Here is an 18,395-nt window from a genome sequence, read left to right as displayed (position 1 = left end):
GAGAGATCAGTTGAGCAATGTTTTCTTGATATATTTACTATTTTAAAGCAATTTGGAAGCCTACCAGTGCCTTTATTGTCATAATAAAATGAATTTTAACTATCTATACACTTTGTTTCTTTTTGGTTTTTTATTCATAGAAAAATCAGAGCTGCCCCTGCCCCCATCACTCACCAGGATGTGGGACACTGAGCAGCACTGGGATACTAGTGCCCTGTCCCTGCCATTCTCTTGCCTCTCACTCCCAACCCACAGCCCCACCAGTGCCCCTCACTTCTGACCCACAGCCCCTACATATCCCCACTAGCACCTTCCTGGCAGCAGCTCCATCCCAGCACCAGGACATGAGTCCAGCTGCAGCTGTCCCACCTGCTGTTTTGTGGCTCTGAGCAGTACCAGCCCTTGCTGTTCTGCTCCCTGTGCCTGTGCCTAGGCCCCAGTGATCCTCATGCTGTTCCTGGGACTGGAACTGGGGGACTGGGCTGGGCAAGCCTCTTCCTTTACAGGCTGCTCTAGGGGGACAGCGGTGCTCTAAGGCAGGCTCTGGTGGCCTCTCTTACCCAGAGCATTTCTCCATCCCCAACCCCCATCAATCACTCTTGCATACATCCCTGCCTCCACCGCCACCCCTACTCCTAGCCCATTACCCACCCCCAGTGGTCCCTGGGACCAGGAGCTCCCCCCCACCCACAGGCTGGGGCCACATGTCCCAGCACTGCCATGGGCATGGGGCAGGGCTGAAGTGTGGCAGTTGCCCCTGCAGTTGTGGCTCCTGCCAGTAGGTCCCATCCTGTCTGACAGTTGGGTACACAGGGTGTAAGATTTGGGAGAAGTGGGGATTGTGGGGGGGTTGGGGGCTGTGGAGGTTTGTCAGTGGGGGTGAGTATAGGGTTTGTGAAGATGCGGTTTGTGGGGGCAGTGTGGGGCTTGTGTGTGGGTTTGAGTGTGCAGGGTTTGTGGGTGGGTATGTGGGTGGGGGTGTGGGGTTTGTGAGTGTAAGTGGATTGTTTGGGGTGGGGGGAGTGTGTGGTGGTCAGGGGGCTGTGGGTGGTGGGAATTGTGTGGGTGTGGGGAGAACTATGAGTATAGGGGGACTGTGTGGGGGTGGAAGGGACTACGTGGGAGGGATGGGTCCCCTGCTTAACTGCCTCCCCCCCCCACATGGTGCACAGCCCCACTGCAGGAGCAGCAGCGGCCGCCAGAGCATTCATAGCCAACTCCTGGCAGAGACCCTCGGTGGCTTCACATGGTACACAATGCCAGGCTGGCCCACTGGCGTGCCGCCACAGACAGGATCAGGCTGGCTCTTGCTGTCACCCAGGTTCTCAGCACTGCATGCAAGAGCTGCATGCCCTCAGGCCGGGCCAGGTCCTGCCTCCATGGAGTTGGCCCAGCCCGATGGCATGGGGCATATCAGACTGCTTTGAGATGCTGCAACAGGCACATGCTTGCTCGTCTGGATGCGGCCTTTGGGTCTCTCTATTTACATCACATACCTGTACAGGATGTATCCCACTGCATAAATTCAAGTGCCCTAGTTCATATAAATAATAACAACAGTGAAGACACTCTCTACTGATATACAAGAGCAGTGCTCATTTTGGATGCTGGAAATCTTAGAGGACATCTATTCATTACACTTGAATAAATGAACAATCACATATTTGCTACTTATTATTCAGTTTTCCTCCAAACTTATCGCAAATACTGCTACTCTCATTAGCAAAAGCTATTTTTTTTCCTTCACCATTTCTAAAACCAAGAGTGGCTGCTGGGATTTTGGTTATGGCTAACCTGCAACAAAAGCAAAATCCTATTTGACTTTAGGAGCAGATGAAGTATTGAACAATCATAATTATCCTCAGATTCTTATATCGTGAAGTCTGAAGGAATCATTGTGATCATCCAGTATGACCTCCTGCATAAAACTAGCTCAAAGATATAATTCAGCTCAAAGGTGACTCTTTTTGGAAATTTATGAGCAAATGAAACACAAAAAGGCATAAGAATCCATTCGTACTTCATAAAGAACTATGCTTGTATCACAAGTATGGGAATATATGGTATAACATTTATTACTTTAATAACCAGTATGGACATAAAGCAGTGTTCTACAGCAGGCATTAAATTGCATACTTTTGGGGGCAAGAGATATCTCCTATGACCTCTTTGTACTGTACCTAACACAATGTCCCTGATATTTGTTGATCTTGTGGGCATAGCTGTTCAATATATTAATGCTAAAATTGACTTAAACTATTTTATTGAAAAGTTTTTTTTATTATTTATTGTTCAAAAAGGAGGTTTTGGTGAAAAACTAAAAGTGGGAGGCATATGTCATATGTTTGTATTTGTTTCAGTGAAATATGGCGAAAACAACATTTTTAATGAACAGGGAAACATTCTAGAAAGGTTTTAAATTACTACTACTTGCAGTCAAACCACATTCCCTGCATCTATGGACTCATTTTAGGGCTGGCTGGACTGGTATTCCAGTGTAGGTATATTTATTTTCCTCCTGGGATTTTGAGATCCTTTGAGTTGGCTTCATAAATTTTGCTACAAAACAATTTGCAATTTTTTAAAACAGATATATTAATGAGAAGGAGAAATCCTGTAATACTATGGTATTTTCAACAAAACATACTTGTTCATAAGACACATACATGGTAATAAGGATCCCCAATTCATGTGTGTGAAATGGCTAGAGAAATATGAGCAAAAGTGATAATGCTTGTATGGCTACAGACCTCAGTCTTTTCCTCTATGCTGCTTCAGACCTTTCTTTGATCTCAGCTAGGATGCAGTCAGAAATGCATTCTTCAGTCAGATCCTTCATACTATGCTGCTCTCCCTGCAATCAAGTGTCCATTATAGTCCATAGCCCTTTGATGTTTAAAATATATATATTTTTTTAACAAGGGGAAAAAATGTCCTGATTGTTTGTCATCACAGTAAGATTTCTTCATGTGCCCTTTTGGGGAAACATGCCCATTCTTTTGCTATTCTGTCATTTCATTGGGTGTGTCTACATGAGACTCTACATCACCACAGCAACAAACTATGGCGACATAGCATTGACGGGCGCAAATCGTGATGCTGACAATATGTCACCGTAGCTTGTCACTATGGGGACATAGCATCTAAAAATAACCGTGCGCCACTGGGACTGAGCTGTACCAGTGGGTACTGCACAGTCATTTAGTACTTGCTTCAGTACTAAATGACTGTGCACTACCAAATGCACAGTTGGGGGCATGTGTAGTCACACCCATTGTGTTTCCCAATCCACTTGCTGCTTCAGACAGGTGATTCTGAGTACCTATCTTCAGGTAACCCATTTTTGCTAATGTTTCTCTCTGCCCCATTGAGTTCCCCATTGAATTCAATAGATTGAATAGGTTACATAAGTGGATTAAAGATATCACTTCTGGGGTTTCATGATCTTACCTTCTAAACAATTATTTTATCTTTCCTGACCCTTGATCAGTCTAAGTAGTTTAAAAGTAAATGGGTTCTGCATTTCATGTGTGACTGATCCATTCAGACAGACAGGCCACTAGTGTGTAAGAACCAGATTGATTCACTCTCTGATCCATGAGCGTGAAGATTCAAAGACTTGATGTTCCACTAACCAGACCCTTTTAATCCACTCTTGTCAACTGTGCTGAGCACACTAATAAGTTAGCTGAGGAAATGTTGCTTCATCAGTATTTCAGATGAAGTTCTAATACTGCCTACTACTGTTTGTAAAGCTGAAAGGTCTTGATTGGGAACTTGACTGGGTACAATGAAAATGCAAAGTAAAAGAAACTGGTGTCCTCAAGAGTTTGCAATCTAGTGCTAACTTTGCAGGTAACAATAATGGAAACACTTTGTTTTCTGTATTAGTTAAGATTTATTTCTTTTAATAATCTGCTATGCTGACAGGAACTTAATTTACCTTTCCTAAATTGTCTGGTCACAGCTATTTCCATATACCATTATGTTATTTTTAATGCCTTTTATTTAATCATGTACACTTGCAAATTAATCTCATACTGCAGCTGTACTTGCTAAATTACAACTTCTGTAGCTGTAACTTTCTTGAATTACTGAGTACGTACATGGCTACAACATACACCCCTGGGTACATACAGGCGTTACATTTAGACCAATGTAATCAAGACTAGGTCAATCTAAATGGCATGTTGTGCAGTGGTTCATAGGGTTTAGGCTGCCCTAAGAGGGCACACCCAGTCTAAAGATAGTTCACCAATTTTAGATAGACTTGGGTTAACCTGTAATGAAGACCTATATAAGTTTTATAGCACAACATCAGGCTGGGAAAGCCCAGCCACTTACCGCAACCCCATGGTTTTGCAGTTCCTACCACCTCCTCAACCCTGACTGGGCTATTTTAATCCTCTGACAACCCACACAGGCCCACCTCCTTCCCAAAACCTGCTACCTGCCCCCTTTCCTAATCCCTGCCCCCCTCCACTCACTTACTTTATATTGCCTGCTCTGCACCTGGAAAGCAGTTAACTCTCCCAGCAAATGGCAAACCTAAACCAGGTTTTGTGACCACATGTTCACACCCACTACTTGCATCCTTTTAAACCTTTTAAAGCCATAACAGGTTGGTGAAAATTCTATTTTGCTAGAAACAGTAAAACTTTCAAAAAGAACTGAACTTTTTTTTTTCCAATTGTAATTTGCAGCAGAGCTTGGAAGACATGACTTTCAAAAAGAATACACATCAGGAAATTCTAGGTTTATTATTAGAAATTTGGTCTTTTCTGATGGTCATCCTGACTAATGCATGACAAGATTGGATTTATATGGCAACCATTTCAGGTTGCGTACATCTAAAGCATTCTAAACTGTTTTTGAGGGGTATTTGTTCTCAATGGAAAGAAGGTCATGGGGAATATACAAAAAATTGGTGACAATACTGCTAATCATGTAGAGCTTAACCTAGTTTGATTCTTTAGGCAGAAACTTCAAGTAGTGTCTTCTCATCCTTTCTCAAGTTTTCTAATGGGGAGACTTTAAAAAAAATTTTAATCTAGTTGAAGCTCACTTCAAACCACTATGAGTATTTGTTTGATCATGTTTAACTTGTACTTTAATATTTAGTGAAACTTTTTTGGGTCCTATACTTTTTTAAAACCTTCTCTTTGCTTTTCTTCTTTGAACTTGTCCTGCTCTGGGTACTTCAGAGCTATTTGTTTCTGAAGTAATATGCTACTTTCTTAAATTTATTAAATCATTAATTTAGGTAGCTGCCTTAGGTTTGCAATATCGTATCATCTGTCAGCTGTCTAAGCCTGTTTGCTGAATTTCAAGTAACCAGATATGATATATAGAAACTGGGCCATTTGCTTCAGTAACTAAGTCTCTGTGTAAATCTCATTAGAGAATTCCATATCCCAAGATCTAATGAACAAGCAAGTTTTATACTGAAAGGCAGAGGTTTGGTATGTATATGAATGGGTTTCAAATAAAATGTAACTAAACTCAGTATTATATTTACCGTACTGCTGCTACATATAATTAGCACCAAAAACTGTAATTAAGGTTCTGGCCATCTTAGCTTTAATGAAAACAAAACCATACAACTACTGAATTTATAGAACTTAACTTTAGAAGATACTTTTGCCTTCACTTTGTCATGACCTTTTTCCTGCATTTCATGAGTTTTTTATTTTGCATTTAAACCAAGGATGAATGAATAGGTCAGGGATTTCTGACCTGTCATCATGGAAACACTTATTTTTGATCTAAAACGTGTAGTCTGATCCAGTTGATTTATATAAGAAGTAGAGAATGGAAAAGTTAAACAGCAGCCTTAATAAAACTACTGTTTCACTCTTCAGTAGTTTAGCTGTTGTGCAGCAAAAGATTTGTGCTTCCTAACACAGGAAGCTAAGAGTCTTGCTAGGAAGGGATGCTTAGAGATCCCCCAGGAACTGGGTTTTGAAGCATATAGTACATGGGAATTTCGATGAACTGTGAGTCCTACAGCACACTTGCAATACAAATACCATGTTAAGATGAAAAAGAATCTTTTAGATTTTCTTTTACAAAGGAAGATTTCAAGATGTTCTGTTGATTTTGAATCAGTAGAATGATCTTGATACAATTGAACAAATTAAAAATCCCTCCTCTTTAATGGCTTAATAATCCATTTTTGAAAAACACACAATGAATAATAAGATGCAAAAGTTATTCTAATAGAGGTTGACAGTCTATTGTATAAAATTATGTAAGTTTCTAAATGATAACATCATTTATTTTTCAAAACATTTTAAATGGATCCAAGTATTGCATGGTTCTTTGCCAATATTATACCACTGCTTTTCACACACACTTGAAAAAAAAACAACTTAGATATGATGAAGACAGGCTACAGTTGTTTAAACAGCTTACTGTTGCCATAGAATATTTTAATGATTAATTTTGTTTTAAAGTATTGTTTTGGGGGCTGATCTGAAGGTGGAAAACTCTAAATTACTAGCTGGTATTAGGGGATGCCTATTTTGAAACAGCAGTTCTCTGTCTGTAGAGGCATTTGAGAATTTTTTTGTAATTTTAAAAACATTTAAATATACTTGAATGAGGATGCCATGAAAAAAAAATCTTGGAAGTTTGGCCACTGATATTTCTGCCAGTATTTTACGTCATGACGTAGGGGTGGTACTATGATCTAAACAGAATAGATAGACTACTATATACTGCTATATACGGAAGTGATAGTGATAATAATAGTGACTTACTGATAGTGGTTAAGACAGTATGGGATAAGGGAAATTATATGTTTTCAAGGAGAAAGAGGTGACCATTTTTCTGCTAGGCTGTTTTGAGTGTAGCCATTGACTATAATATTTGATACATCTTTAAAATATTATAAATAGCTGGAAGCTAAATTCCTAAAATCAGTTTCTATTGAATGGAGGTTTTTATTTTTTTGAGAAGCCATATGTCAGCATAGTAATTGCACTTTTCATTGAGCCTTACAGAGAGGAAGCATGCTAACAACAGTACTTGTTCATGAAGGAAAAAGTGGGTGAGAAATGCCAGTTGGAGGCATTATGCTGAAATATTATGTCAGTATGTCTAATTCAGCCAACTTTGGATTCACCCTTCAGAATAGATATGCCCAGTGATTTTTGCAGATATTGGATTTTAGCACTCCTTACAGGAGTGAGCATGGCTAATGCTTTTATGGACCGAAGAACTGATGTCTGTCTTCAGGAGCTTACTCTAAATGTGGGAAAAAGGAAAGGAAGAGAAAACAAAGTAGATATATGAAAAGATAACTTGGCATGTGAAAAGTTCTTGGTGCAATTGAGAGAGATTTCTTAGAATATTTTGGTAACTAAATTATGACTCTCAGTTATTATTTCCTCTTCTCATCTTCTATTGCTTTCTCTTTCCTTACATTTTTTCTCTTTTCCTCTTTATTGCTTATTGTTTGTGACAAACATGTATTTAGTTCATGTTGAGTTGTGTAACTGATTTGTGTATTTCTGATGTTTGTGTTGCATTTAAAATTATATCAAAATTGTGTGTGTGTGTGTGTGTGTGCGCGCGCGTGTGTGTGTGTGTATCTTGGAAGAATGTTAATGTAGAACTAACACAGACAATTGATTCCTAGTCCACTTTCCTTTCTCCCTTCCCCTGATCCTCTATAACGCTAGAGGTTTCTTTTGAATATGGTAATGGAACTGGCAAAAAACGTGAAGCATTCGCATTTCAGGCAAAAAAGTTAAATGTGCAAGGCTTACATATAAAAAGGTGACTGAAACCAAAGAAGCAGAATGCCTAGGGATGAAATATTGATGAGAAAAGGGGAACAAGAGTTATGGATGCATTGAGAACCCCAAATATAGAGGGAGGAAGGGGAAAAAAAGAACATTTGTAGTTGGCCAATAAAGGAGAACCAAGGACATGATTCACATGTACAGAAAGACTGCTCAAAGCGGTTGGAGGTGAAAGTGTAGGGGAGTGGAGCAACATTTTGATTGGAATATGGCTAATGAGTGTTTAAAAGTAAAATGAGTGTGCTTTGGAGTATGGATGATAGGGAGAAAGAGGGGAGGATGTGGATGAAAGAAGAGAAAGGGAGAAACTGAGGACAAGTAAGAGTTTAGCAAGGGCATATATAATAAGCCATGAGCCATATATTATAAAGACTGGTCTAAGAAGAAAGATGAGAAGGAATCAGAGTGTGTGTGGAAAGCTCAAATCCTATTTGCTCAATTCAGTCCTAAAATAAAACAAGCAAGATTCTTGGCTCAGAAGGCAGCAGGCAAAAGAGATCAATGGAAGGTTTTATGTTAAGTTTCACTAACATGCTTAATAATTGATTAACCGTTTTAGTTCTGGTTTTTGTGTGAGTTAATTAATATTACCAAATTGCCTCTGTTGAGGTGATAGATGCCACTAAAGAATTGATTAAGGAAAACAGATGAGTTCTCAGAAGGTAGGAGACAGGCATCTGAGAGAGAAAGCACAGTATGTGCTGGCCAGGAGCAGAGCTGATGGGGGAAAAGGACATTTTTGTAGTAGTCAAAGTTAGCACAGTTAAGGAGCTTTCAAGAACAGAGAGTTAGTTACAGAGTAAGCATCCATTGCCTCATGAGAGGAGGTGAAAGTTAAACACAGAGGAAGGGTAGGGTAGTTGATACAAACTACGATAATGAAATCAACAGAACGGTGGATGTTCAGGGCGGGTTGTTAGCAATGAAGAATTCTTTATTTTTATTTTTTTGATTCAGTTTGTCAAACTCTGTGAACATTTGACATTGGAGAGAAACAGGTGGTGATGATGGAAAGAAAATTGTGAAATGGTGAGAGCACAAACAGTTTTTCCTAAAGGGTTCCAATCATGTTTTCTGAGTCAATGAAATCCTAGCAATGTAAAATTGATGGAACATTAAAAAATGCTGATGCAGAATAAAACTCTGTACCAAAATAAATTACAAAGAGGTATTATTTTGAATGGTACTCACTTTCATATGTAACTCAATAAGCAATTCCATTTTTGTTTGGACCTACCGCTCTTGCAGAATGTCAAGCCTGAACCGAATCAAAGCTTATCTTGAAAAGAAAAATAAATAATTTGCAACCAGTACTTACATTTGGAATTCTCTGTGTGACTAAGGTCTGCAGATGAAATAGACCACAGTATACATGTTGCATGTTATTTCATCATTAATTAGATTTCATTTAAATAATTTAGATGTTTTTAACTTTTGATGAGAACCAGTCAATTAATAACTCTATTTTCTATGCTGAATATTTTAAAGGTATGCCATCAAAGGTGAAGAGTTCAAATAAAAGTATTACAGAATAAATTATCATCTGAATACAGAGATTAAAGCACATGGTGTATAGTTCCTGTTGGCATGTTCTCATATTAAAGGTCAAAAGAACATAACTAATCAAATCAAACGTTAGTTTATTTTGGCTGTTCTAGAAGCAAATAGATGTCATCTGATACAATCTAACAAGAGGGAAATTCAGATGTATCCGCTAAAGGGAATGTAGATTCCTAAGGATGAAAATGGGATCTATAGCCTGATACTTAATATTCTGCATTCAGTAGTAACCATCCCTTGATCTTGCATTGGTTCTCCTAATTTATATACAGCTTTAGAAGATGACAATTTTTGTGATATATATTATGCACATCATGCATAGCACTCTGATTTCTGTTAAACAAGCAAGATAATTCAGAATAGGACAGTATGTGTGGTGTATTAACTATCCTTGAGAAAGGAGCAGCACATACTTGTTCTACTTCAGAAGCAAGTAGGAGCTGAATAATGACTAAGTTGGTGTTCAGTCCCCAGTCCCCATTCTTATTTGAGAAGGAAGAGTAAAATAATCCTTAATACTTTTACCTGGTGTAGATTGTTTCCCTTCAATGCCAGTTACGAGGCAGTGGCTGGCATGTTAAGAAGCCAAAGTCAAGGCTGACTTACTTGGGGGAGAGGGAAGTCATTGTTCTTTCCCTTTCCTTTACTCTGTCTCAAGGAGAGCCTTTAATCTCTGTCTGGTCATAGTGCAACCTTCAATATTTGGCAAAAGAGTAAGTCGTGATAGGCATGCATGCTCTTATGAGTCCAAAGCAAGTAATAACGCTATGTGTAGTGCTCCCAACCTAACTTTCCTGTTTTTGTTACATTTTTTTAAAAGTAAAGGTTTAGCCAAGTTTTACTTGATGAAGATTTTCTTAACACTTGAATTGGTAGGTAATGCTTGGCTTGGATCTCTAGAAATCCCACCAGGAATCTATGGAACACAAATAGGAAATAAGCCAGCTTAGTTTTGTGGAGTAATTTTCCTACAAACGGTATCCCCAAAGTTATTACACAGTTAAATAATACAGTTGAAGTTAAATAATAAATAACAACACATAAACGAGATTTAAAAATAGATCAAGAATGGATGGAGGAAAGAGTTTCAGGAAGAGATAAATAAAACAGACTCCTGGCAGCATAGACTGGTGACAAATGAAAGTAGGTAGGCAAAACTGTCATAAAAATGAGTCCTTGGAGTTAATTTATAGCCTCAGGTAAAATACTTAATGTATATTTGACTCGTAGATCAGGCAAACCTGTTCCTAGATCTTTCTTCTTCACTTGGTGCTGTAAACTCTGGCACACTGCTATATAAAATAAAATAGTAGTAAACTGGGTTCTGTAAATGTCATCTGTGACACATAGACACAGAAAAAGAATAAATTGAATATGTCCTTTTTCCAACTAATCCCAAGGAAATTTATTTTATGGGATATGACCTTAATAGAAGATTTATCCTTAATGCTGCAGAAAATGAGGAGTAGGGAGAAAATGTGTCTGTGCACCCTCACAACAGACTTATTACGATGCTCCCATAAAATTATATAATGAGGTCAAGGATTTGAATGTGAACTATGTATCTCAATATTTTATTTAGATTTATAAAAGACACTGTAGGTACTTATTTTATTCTTTGAGCAACATTTCATCATTTAAATGTACCATGCAATTAATTGTACCATGAGGTAGATGAATATAAAAGACAACTATTCAACTTGAGACGTTGAATAAATAGCTAGCAAATTTAAGAATGCACTAAAATTAAAAAAGTTATGTCCATAGTAGTCCTCTGGCTCTCAGCCTACCCTGACCCCATATCAGTGGGGGCTAATCAGTGGATTTAGTAGAATAAAAGGAGACCAAGGAAATCTAATCTGTCACAAACTGGACAAAAATATGGAATTCTATGCACAATTCTTCATGGCCTGGCCACCTCTTTCCCCTACATAATCTAGGCTAGGCAGTACAACTCAAATGTGGAGTTGAATCTTTACTCAAACACAAATACATTACAGACCTTTCACACACATGCAGTTGCTAAAAGATGTTTCAATGCATACAATACAGAAGGTTTCTAAACTCAGAGAAGCCAATATATTGAATTTGTTATGCATCATTTTCTACGTGGTGTGTTCATGACCCAGTTTCAAAGTGTTGTCTCTTTACAGGTAATGTGAGACTATAATTTTTGGTTAAAATGGTTTTGATTATTATTAGAGATCATGAATTTTAGTGGCAAATGTTATTGTAGGCCTGTATGTTAACACTGTATCAAACTGCTTTTCTTTCTTTTTTAGGATTTATTTATACCTGTGGTGGTACTTTAAAAGGACTTAATGGCACTATAGAAAGTCCTGGCTTTCCATATGGATATCCAAATGGCGCAAACTGTACATGGGTAATAATAGCAGAAGAACGAAACAGAATACAGATTGTCTTTCAGTCCTTTGCTCTGGAAGAAGAATATGATTATTTATCACTATATGATGGACATCCCCATCCTACAAACTTTAGAACAAGGTAAAAGATGAATATTATTTCACACTATTGATCTTATTGAGAGCATTAGATTTTTTTTCTGTTTTATATTAACCAGCAATTGTACAATAGGATGTATACATTATGTTTTCATACCTCTCTTAAAAAATGTAGATACAGATTTATAGCCCTGATGGCAAGGTTGTTTCCTTACTAAATTGCATCCCCCACCCCAAATTGAATAAAACACAACCTGGGAAACTATTTTTACACAGTGGACTTTCACTAGACTAGCTTTGTGGGATAATTTCCATACTATATGTTTCAATGTCATAACCAAGTTGCTTCCAGTACTGGAGAGGTAGAAGGGACATATAATAATAATCTCTGTATTGTCATTATCTTGTTCCTACAGGATTGTGTGAGAATAGACAATAATTCTCTGTAATTAAGGGCATGGATGTTGGATAGATATTGAGGTATTTTACCCTGGTGTAATATTGGAGGCATATTCCTATTAAACTGAAGCCCCATTTGTTTTATTCACTTGCAAAATAATGTTGCATTAAGGGACATATTCTTGCATCAAGTGTATGCTAAATGCTTTTATTTATTTATTCAAACCATGTTATGAAGTCACACCCTACAGTCCAATATATATATATCTTTTAAAGACCAGTGAAGTGAAGCAGCAAAAAAAAAATTACTTTTCTATTTTATATTGATGAAAGTTCTTTGATTGTGCCTACATGATAAACTTGCCATCCCTGGCAATGGCAGTCTCAAGCATGCTAATAATGCTCTTGGTGGTCTGTCCTTGAAATCAGAAGCAGCTCATCTCTAACTCCATGGCCTTCTAAAAGGGCTAGTTATTACTGCTACGTGATACTGTGTTACCCCACCCTTAAGCCAATAAGCCTGCCTGAAAAGCTGCAGGGATATGGCTACACTTGCTTCCATTTTAGAAAGTAGCCTTCTTAAAGCAGTGAGGCCTACCGCCATCAGTAGTAAAGGTATCATATCCAGATGATCTTAGTCACTCAAGGTGGGTAGATGGTGTGTTTTACTTGATTTACTGTGTTTTACAGTTTGATGTCAGTCTGTGTTTTACAGTTTGATCTTTCTGTATTCCCATATCCCCTCTGCTTGTGTACAATGTACCGATTTCACTCCACTCTAGGTTTAAATGTCTCCCTGAGGCTGTGGGAATTGGTAACACGTCTTGTAGGAGAAAACCTAAGGAAGGTTTTCTTGAACGAAGAATACGATATATAGGACTCTGACAGCTAAGGTTTCAGCTCAGACTAAATTTATTCTACACGGCCAATACAAGCAAGGAAAAGTGGATGGGGGAAAGGAAAATCTCAATACTGCTTATACATGAATTAATACCTGACACAATAGGGTCTCATAAAGGGAAAGGAGGGGATAGAGGAGTGAAAGGTTGTTAAGGGCATTGGCAACACCTAGTGGGTGCAAGTAGTGGTGCACCCTCTGAGAATAGACACCACGGACACTGTCAGTGGTGCCTGCACGTGGTTGCTGCTCACTACCCCTCCCCCCACCGCTGATGCCACCAGTGGCAGCTGCAAGTAGTCCGGGATCACCACTGGTCTCTGCTGGCAGCTGGGGGCGGTCGCTGACGATTGGTCGGCTCTTGCCACCCGCCTCCCACCACCAAAAAGTGCTGTGGCTGCCTGCAAGAGTTCCCTGCTTGTGGCTGCTACACTCCCACTGCCAACAGCACCGCCACCACCTGTAGGAGCTCACCGTGCCCCACCCCCCAGCCTCCAGGGGCACACAGCGTTCATGGTTACAGGAAAGAAGAAAAAGAAACGGATGGTTTGGATGTATTATATTCATGCCATTTGTTTAAGAGGAAATCATGAACAGGGTATGTAAGTTGTCAAAGATTTTTCAATTCTTACATATTGGTGGTTTTACAGTTTAAAGACTAAAGTTGGGCGAGCAGGCCAGATGGCAGTATATTTAAATACCTGCAGTGGTATAAGAACTCCTGAAAAATTGAATGGTGCTGGCAAGTACTGGAAAATTAGTTGAAAAACTGGTTTTGAATTGAAATTTGGAATAGAGCCATGTTACATGGCATACGGGATCCAGAAGATTTTTGCAAGCATTGAGCATTGTGCAGAATTATATGAGAATGGAGAATAAGTCTCTATCTTGAAGTTAATAATAGAACCCAGTGATTTGCCTGTTAACTAATGTCTGTTTCTAATGCCATATTTAATAGATTTATTTTTTCTCCTTGCAACTTTGATGTGTAAGTTAAAACAAATGTAGATATACTGCCATAACACTCACACCCCCATGTGGGCACTCTCCAGTAGAACAAAAAAGTGTATTATTCTGAGAAAAGTCTTTCTTAAGAGGTAACAGTATAACTGTTAAAAATTTCCCATGTAAACATGCCTGGAGACTCAAATTAATCATCTCTCCTGTTTCTGCTTCAGTTATTTTTCTAAAATGAATTCTCTTCATCCCCACACCTCTTTTTTCTGTTTGGCTCTAAGTCATCATCTGTGAACCAGCCTTCTTAAAAAACAATCATCACACAACTTTCTGCACTCCTATTTTAGTTTCTTTTCCAAACCCAAGTTGTTTGAAATTTGCAGTCACTGGCATACCTAAACAATTCCTTTCGTTTTTCATTTTTGTTTGGACATTATCCAGCCTTAAATAGCTTGGATGTTCATATGGAGGTCAACTACTAGTAATAAGAACAGGAAAAGAGGAAGAAGTAATTGTCAACTTCTAATGAATATCCTCATGTAGGTCCATGGATGAAAGGACATTATGGACTGAAGAGGGATTTTTAAAGTATTTTTTATTTTATGGTCTTCGATATTTTAAACTTTTACCTCCAGCTATAGAGAGAGGAAATTGCTGACGAACATGCTTAATATTGTAACAGTTAAAGACCGTCAGATAAATAAAACCTATTTAAATTCTTTTATGAAAATATGTGCGCGCGCGCAAACACACACACACACACACCCCTCTTAGTTTTCAAAAGAAAATCATTATTCCCCTTCTTGAACCACTCAAAATTTGAGGAGGTTATTTGGAGGAGAAATTGGTAAGTTTGGGGTTTCTTCAATCCTATCTGTTTTATTTGGAAAAAATATACATACAGTCCTGTTTCCCTGAGTACAGGCAGAATTGCAAAGGTTCTCTGTTCACCATTCATGCCTCTTTCCAAATACCATGGCTCCCAAAACTGTCCACTTGCGTTTTTTTCTCAGGGTCATCCTAATAGTGGTGGTCATCAGTGATTCCTCCTGCCTTCTGTTAACTTTTCTGATCGTTTAGCTGCTGTTTTCTTGCAAATATGCAGCTTCCTTAAGCAATACACAGATCCCAGGGGAAATCCCTAGGTCCGAATGGCTTAATTCTTACTCCTACCTTACAAGAGGAGTGTGTTTTGGGCAGTGGCTATTATTGTTTCAGCTACAGGAGAAGCTAAATAATTTGAAGGATTAGGCGCCATAGCCCTTGAGAAAGGAAGGTTTTGTGAACTAGCTCAGGAGAGGTATCATATAGTCATCTTTATCTTTCAGTTTGAATCTAGGTCATCACCTGTGAACCAGCATTGTTGTGCACAGACCATTTTGGGGGGATTACTGGGACAGTTGTCTGTGTTTTTTTATTTCAAAGGGTGTGGCTTCTCCAGCCTGCTGTGTGTGATTGATGTTCTCCACCTGAAGGGAGAACTGGCACTTTTTTTCAAGTTGTACTGTTTTTCATTCAGGAACCTACTGTAATTTATGCCAGTTATGAACCACCCATGCATAAATGATTCAAGTTCTCCTGTATCTGTTCCATAAAGCAGCTCAGTTAATTTTTACTTTTACCTAAAATGAAGCACAGTTGCTACATGTATCAGCTGTGGCAATTTTTACCTAACCAATAGAATCAATGACTCAAAAGACAAATATGAAAATAAAAGAAAGAAAATAGGGACAAAATGGTGTTTCATTTTTTGAACTAGGTCTGGGACAGTCTTCTAGAACCTGAGCTTTCCTTAATTCTCAGAGGGGACTTAGAGCACACGTTAGTGAGGTTTGTCAAATGAAACAATAGGCTGACATTTTCTAATCTCACAGTCTGCCTCACACTGCATTTTCAAGGGGAAAATTGAGGCAAAAGTGTTCAACCATTCCTGAGAATGAAGTTATAGAAGAAAAAAGAAAAAAAAAACCCAGTCACTTTTTCCCCCTTCAAAACAGAACGAAACAAATGTCCCTGTTGTTCCATGTTTGAATCACAGACTTTAAAATAGACAGGGATGTGCTTTTAGCTGGCTCCATCAGAATTGCCTGTATTTGGCCAAGTTGTAGGCCTTTGGAAAATCATGCTTTGTTCATGAGCAGTGGAGATTTCTTAGATCTTTGTAACTCTGAGGATTTTTATCATGCTGAGCACAGTATAGCCTAGAACTAAGCAGAACTTTCCCAGAAAATGTGGCTCTGGACTGCTGCTGACAGAGGGAAGGTGGGGCTACAAATCTGATAAAGAACCAGAGGGCAAGGTACTGGTTCAGTAAAGGAAATTGGGATAAAAAGCCGAGTGGGGTGACATAGCTGTGGGAATGAGTGTGGAGCAGAAAGTTGGTAGTAGAGGGATGACTCTGAAGGACCTAATCTACCACTGAATGAGCAAGGATGAGAAGGTGGAGGCATAGAAATTGGTACTGGGTCACTGAGGAGAAAGCAAACAGCCACAAGTGGGGAAGAGATAGGACTAAGACTGGACACAAAGGGTTACATTGGCTGAGGCAGAGGGAGTGAGGGAGGGGAATGATCAAAAGAGTCTGTGCCCACCAAGAAACATCCTATCTGGAGTCAGATACAGAGTCTGGACCTCCAAGTCTCATTTTTACTCAGCTGTTAGCAAGTATAGTGGTGATCAAATAAAAGTGTCCACCCCTCTCCAGTATAAGCCTATGTGCATGTATATTGAAAACAGATTACTGCTGTCAGTTATTCTGGCTTGGGTGACAAAGGTCTGAGCTGGATATAAAGAGTCTAGTCCCTTGGATAAGCCATGGAAATGTCAGTAACAATACAAACCCAGCACTTGAAAGCCAAAAAAAGAAGGCCACACCTATCCTGAGGATAAACACAGGTTGTATAGTAAAGGAAGCTGCTGTCCATAGGAATTCAGCCTCATTGGCTGCTGGAACTGGAAGGTATATAGTAAAAGGGGAAGGTGACTGCCAGAACAGAAACATGAACTCATGGTTAGAGACTTCATAGATGTTAGGGTTGGAAGGGATCTATTAGATCATAGAGTCCAACCTCTGCCTGGGCAGGAAATAGTGCTGTCAGATGAGTACCTCCTGGGAAGCGTATTCCATACTTTGGCAACCCTCACTGTAAATATTTTTTTTCCTGATGTCTAAATTTGCTCTCCTTCAGTTTGTGGCCATTGTTTCTAGTTATCCCGATGGGTGTCCTGGTAAAGATCATATCCCCTATTTCCTGCTGTCCTCCCCCCACCCCCCGATGACTTTGTAGATGGCCACAAGATCACCTCTCAGGCTTCTCTTGCAGAGGCTGAAGAGATTCTGGTCCCTCAGTTGGTCCTCATAGGGTTTTTCCTGTTGCCCTTTAACCAGACAGGTGGTCCTCTTCTGAACTCTTTCCAAGTTATGCACATCCCTCCTGAAGTGCAGCACCCAAAACTGGATGCAGTACTCCTGCTGTGGCCTGACCAATGCCACATAGAGGGGAAGTATCACCTCCCTAGACCTGCTTATGATGCACCTGCTTATGCAAGAGGTGGGCAGCTGCATGTTGCCATGGGGAATTGGATTCTATTGCTGCCTCTGCTGTGGAGGATCCTGCATGATGCCAGGCAAATTGTTTAAACTAAGATGTTCACTAATCACATAGTCCTCATTTTCCAGGTGCCCAGCTTGAGACTGTGGCTTGATCTGCAGAAAGCCCAAGCACTTGCAGCTGTAGGAGAAATGAATACAAGTTGCTCTTTGTATAGAGTTCATACTATTTAATATTAAGTCCTGAAAGCTGAGATTCTACTTCTTTCAAATTAGACGCCCCAAATTAGTGATTATCTTTTTATATTTAATCACTTTTGTAGCCTCCACCTCTGGAAAATATCTCCTCATTTCCCTCAGGTATTGTGAACATAAAATAATTAAAGTTTTATGAAACACTTTTTACCCCTTTGGTGCTCACCACTCTAGCACCCATGAGAAAATTCACGATTCCATCTTTACAGCGGAGTTTGAGCCTTGACCAGTAAGTAAAGCGTGGGGACACATAGTGAGCAACAAAAAGAAAAGAAAATACCTAAAAGCTGCTCATTTATTAAGAATTATTCATCTAAGTTCAGTGGACAAACTAGTATGTGGCCATGTAATTAAAGACTATTACAATATATATGCATGAAGTTGAGGGAAGCAACTTAAGATTTTATAAGCAACTCCAACTGTGACATTTCCTGTTTGATTGTTGGACTTTGCAACTTATTTTATCGTCAATTGTGTTTAATATGCACATAACACATACAATGATA

General features: G+C 39.1%; 1 protein-coding gene across 4 annotated transcripts in view; it reads left to right on the top strand.

The window, feature by feature from the left end:
- Positions 1-18,395, top strand: part of CSMD3 (CUB and Sushi multiple domains 3) — a 1,311,906-nt gene that overhangs the window by 133,120 nt on the left and 1,160,391 nt on the right. For all 4 annotated transcript variants that reach the window (XM_090040525.1, XM_090040524.1, XM_090040523.1 and 1 more), the window contains exon 2: positions 11,651-11,873. In XM_090040525.1, coding sequence (XP_089896651.1) covers positions 11,651-11,873 — 223 coding nt within the window. The remainder of the gene's footprint in view (positions 1-11,650; positions 11,874-18,395) is intronic.

This window comes from Crocodylus siamensis, chromosome 3 (genome assembly GCF_052110815.1).
Source record: "Crocodylus siamensis isolate JL-2025a chromosome 3, ASM5211081v1, whole genome shotgun sequence".
In the NCBI taxonomy this organism is placed as follows: domain Eukaryota; kingdom Metazoa; phylum Chordata; order Crocodylia; family Crocodylidae; genus Crocodylus; species Crocodylus siamensis.
The sequence above is the reverse complement of the archived record's forward strand: the minus strand, read 5'-3'. Positions and strand labels throughout refer to the sequence as shown.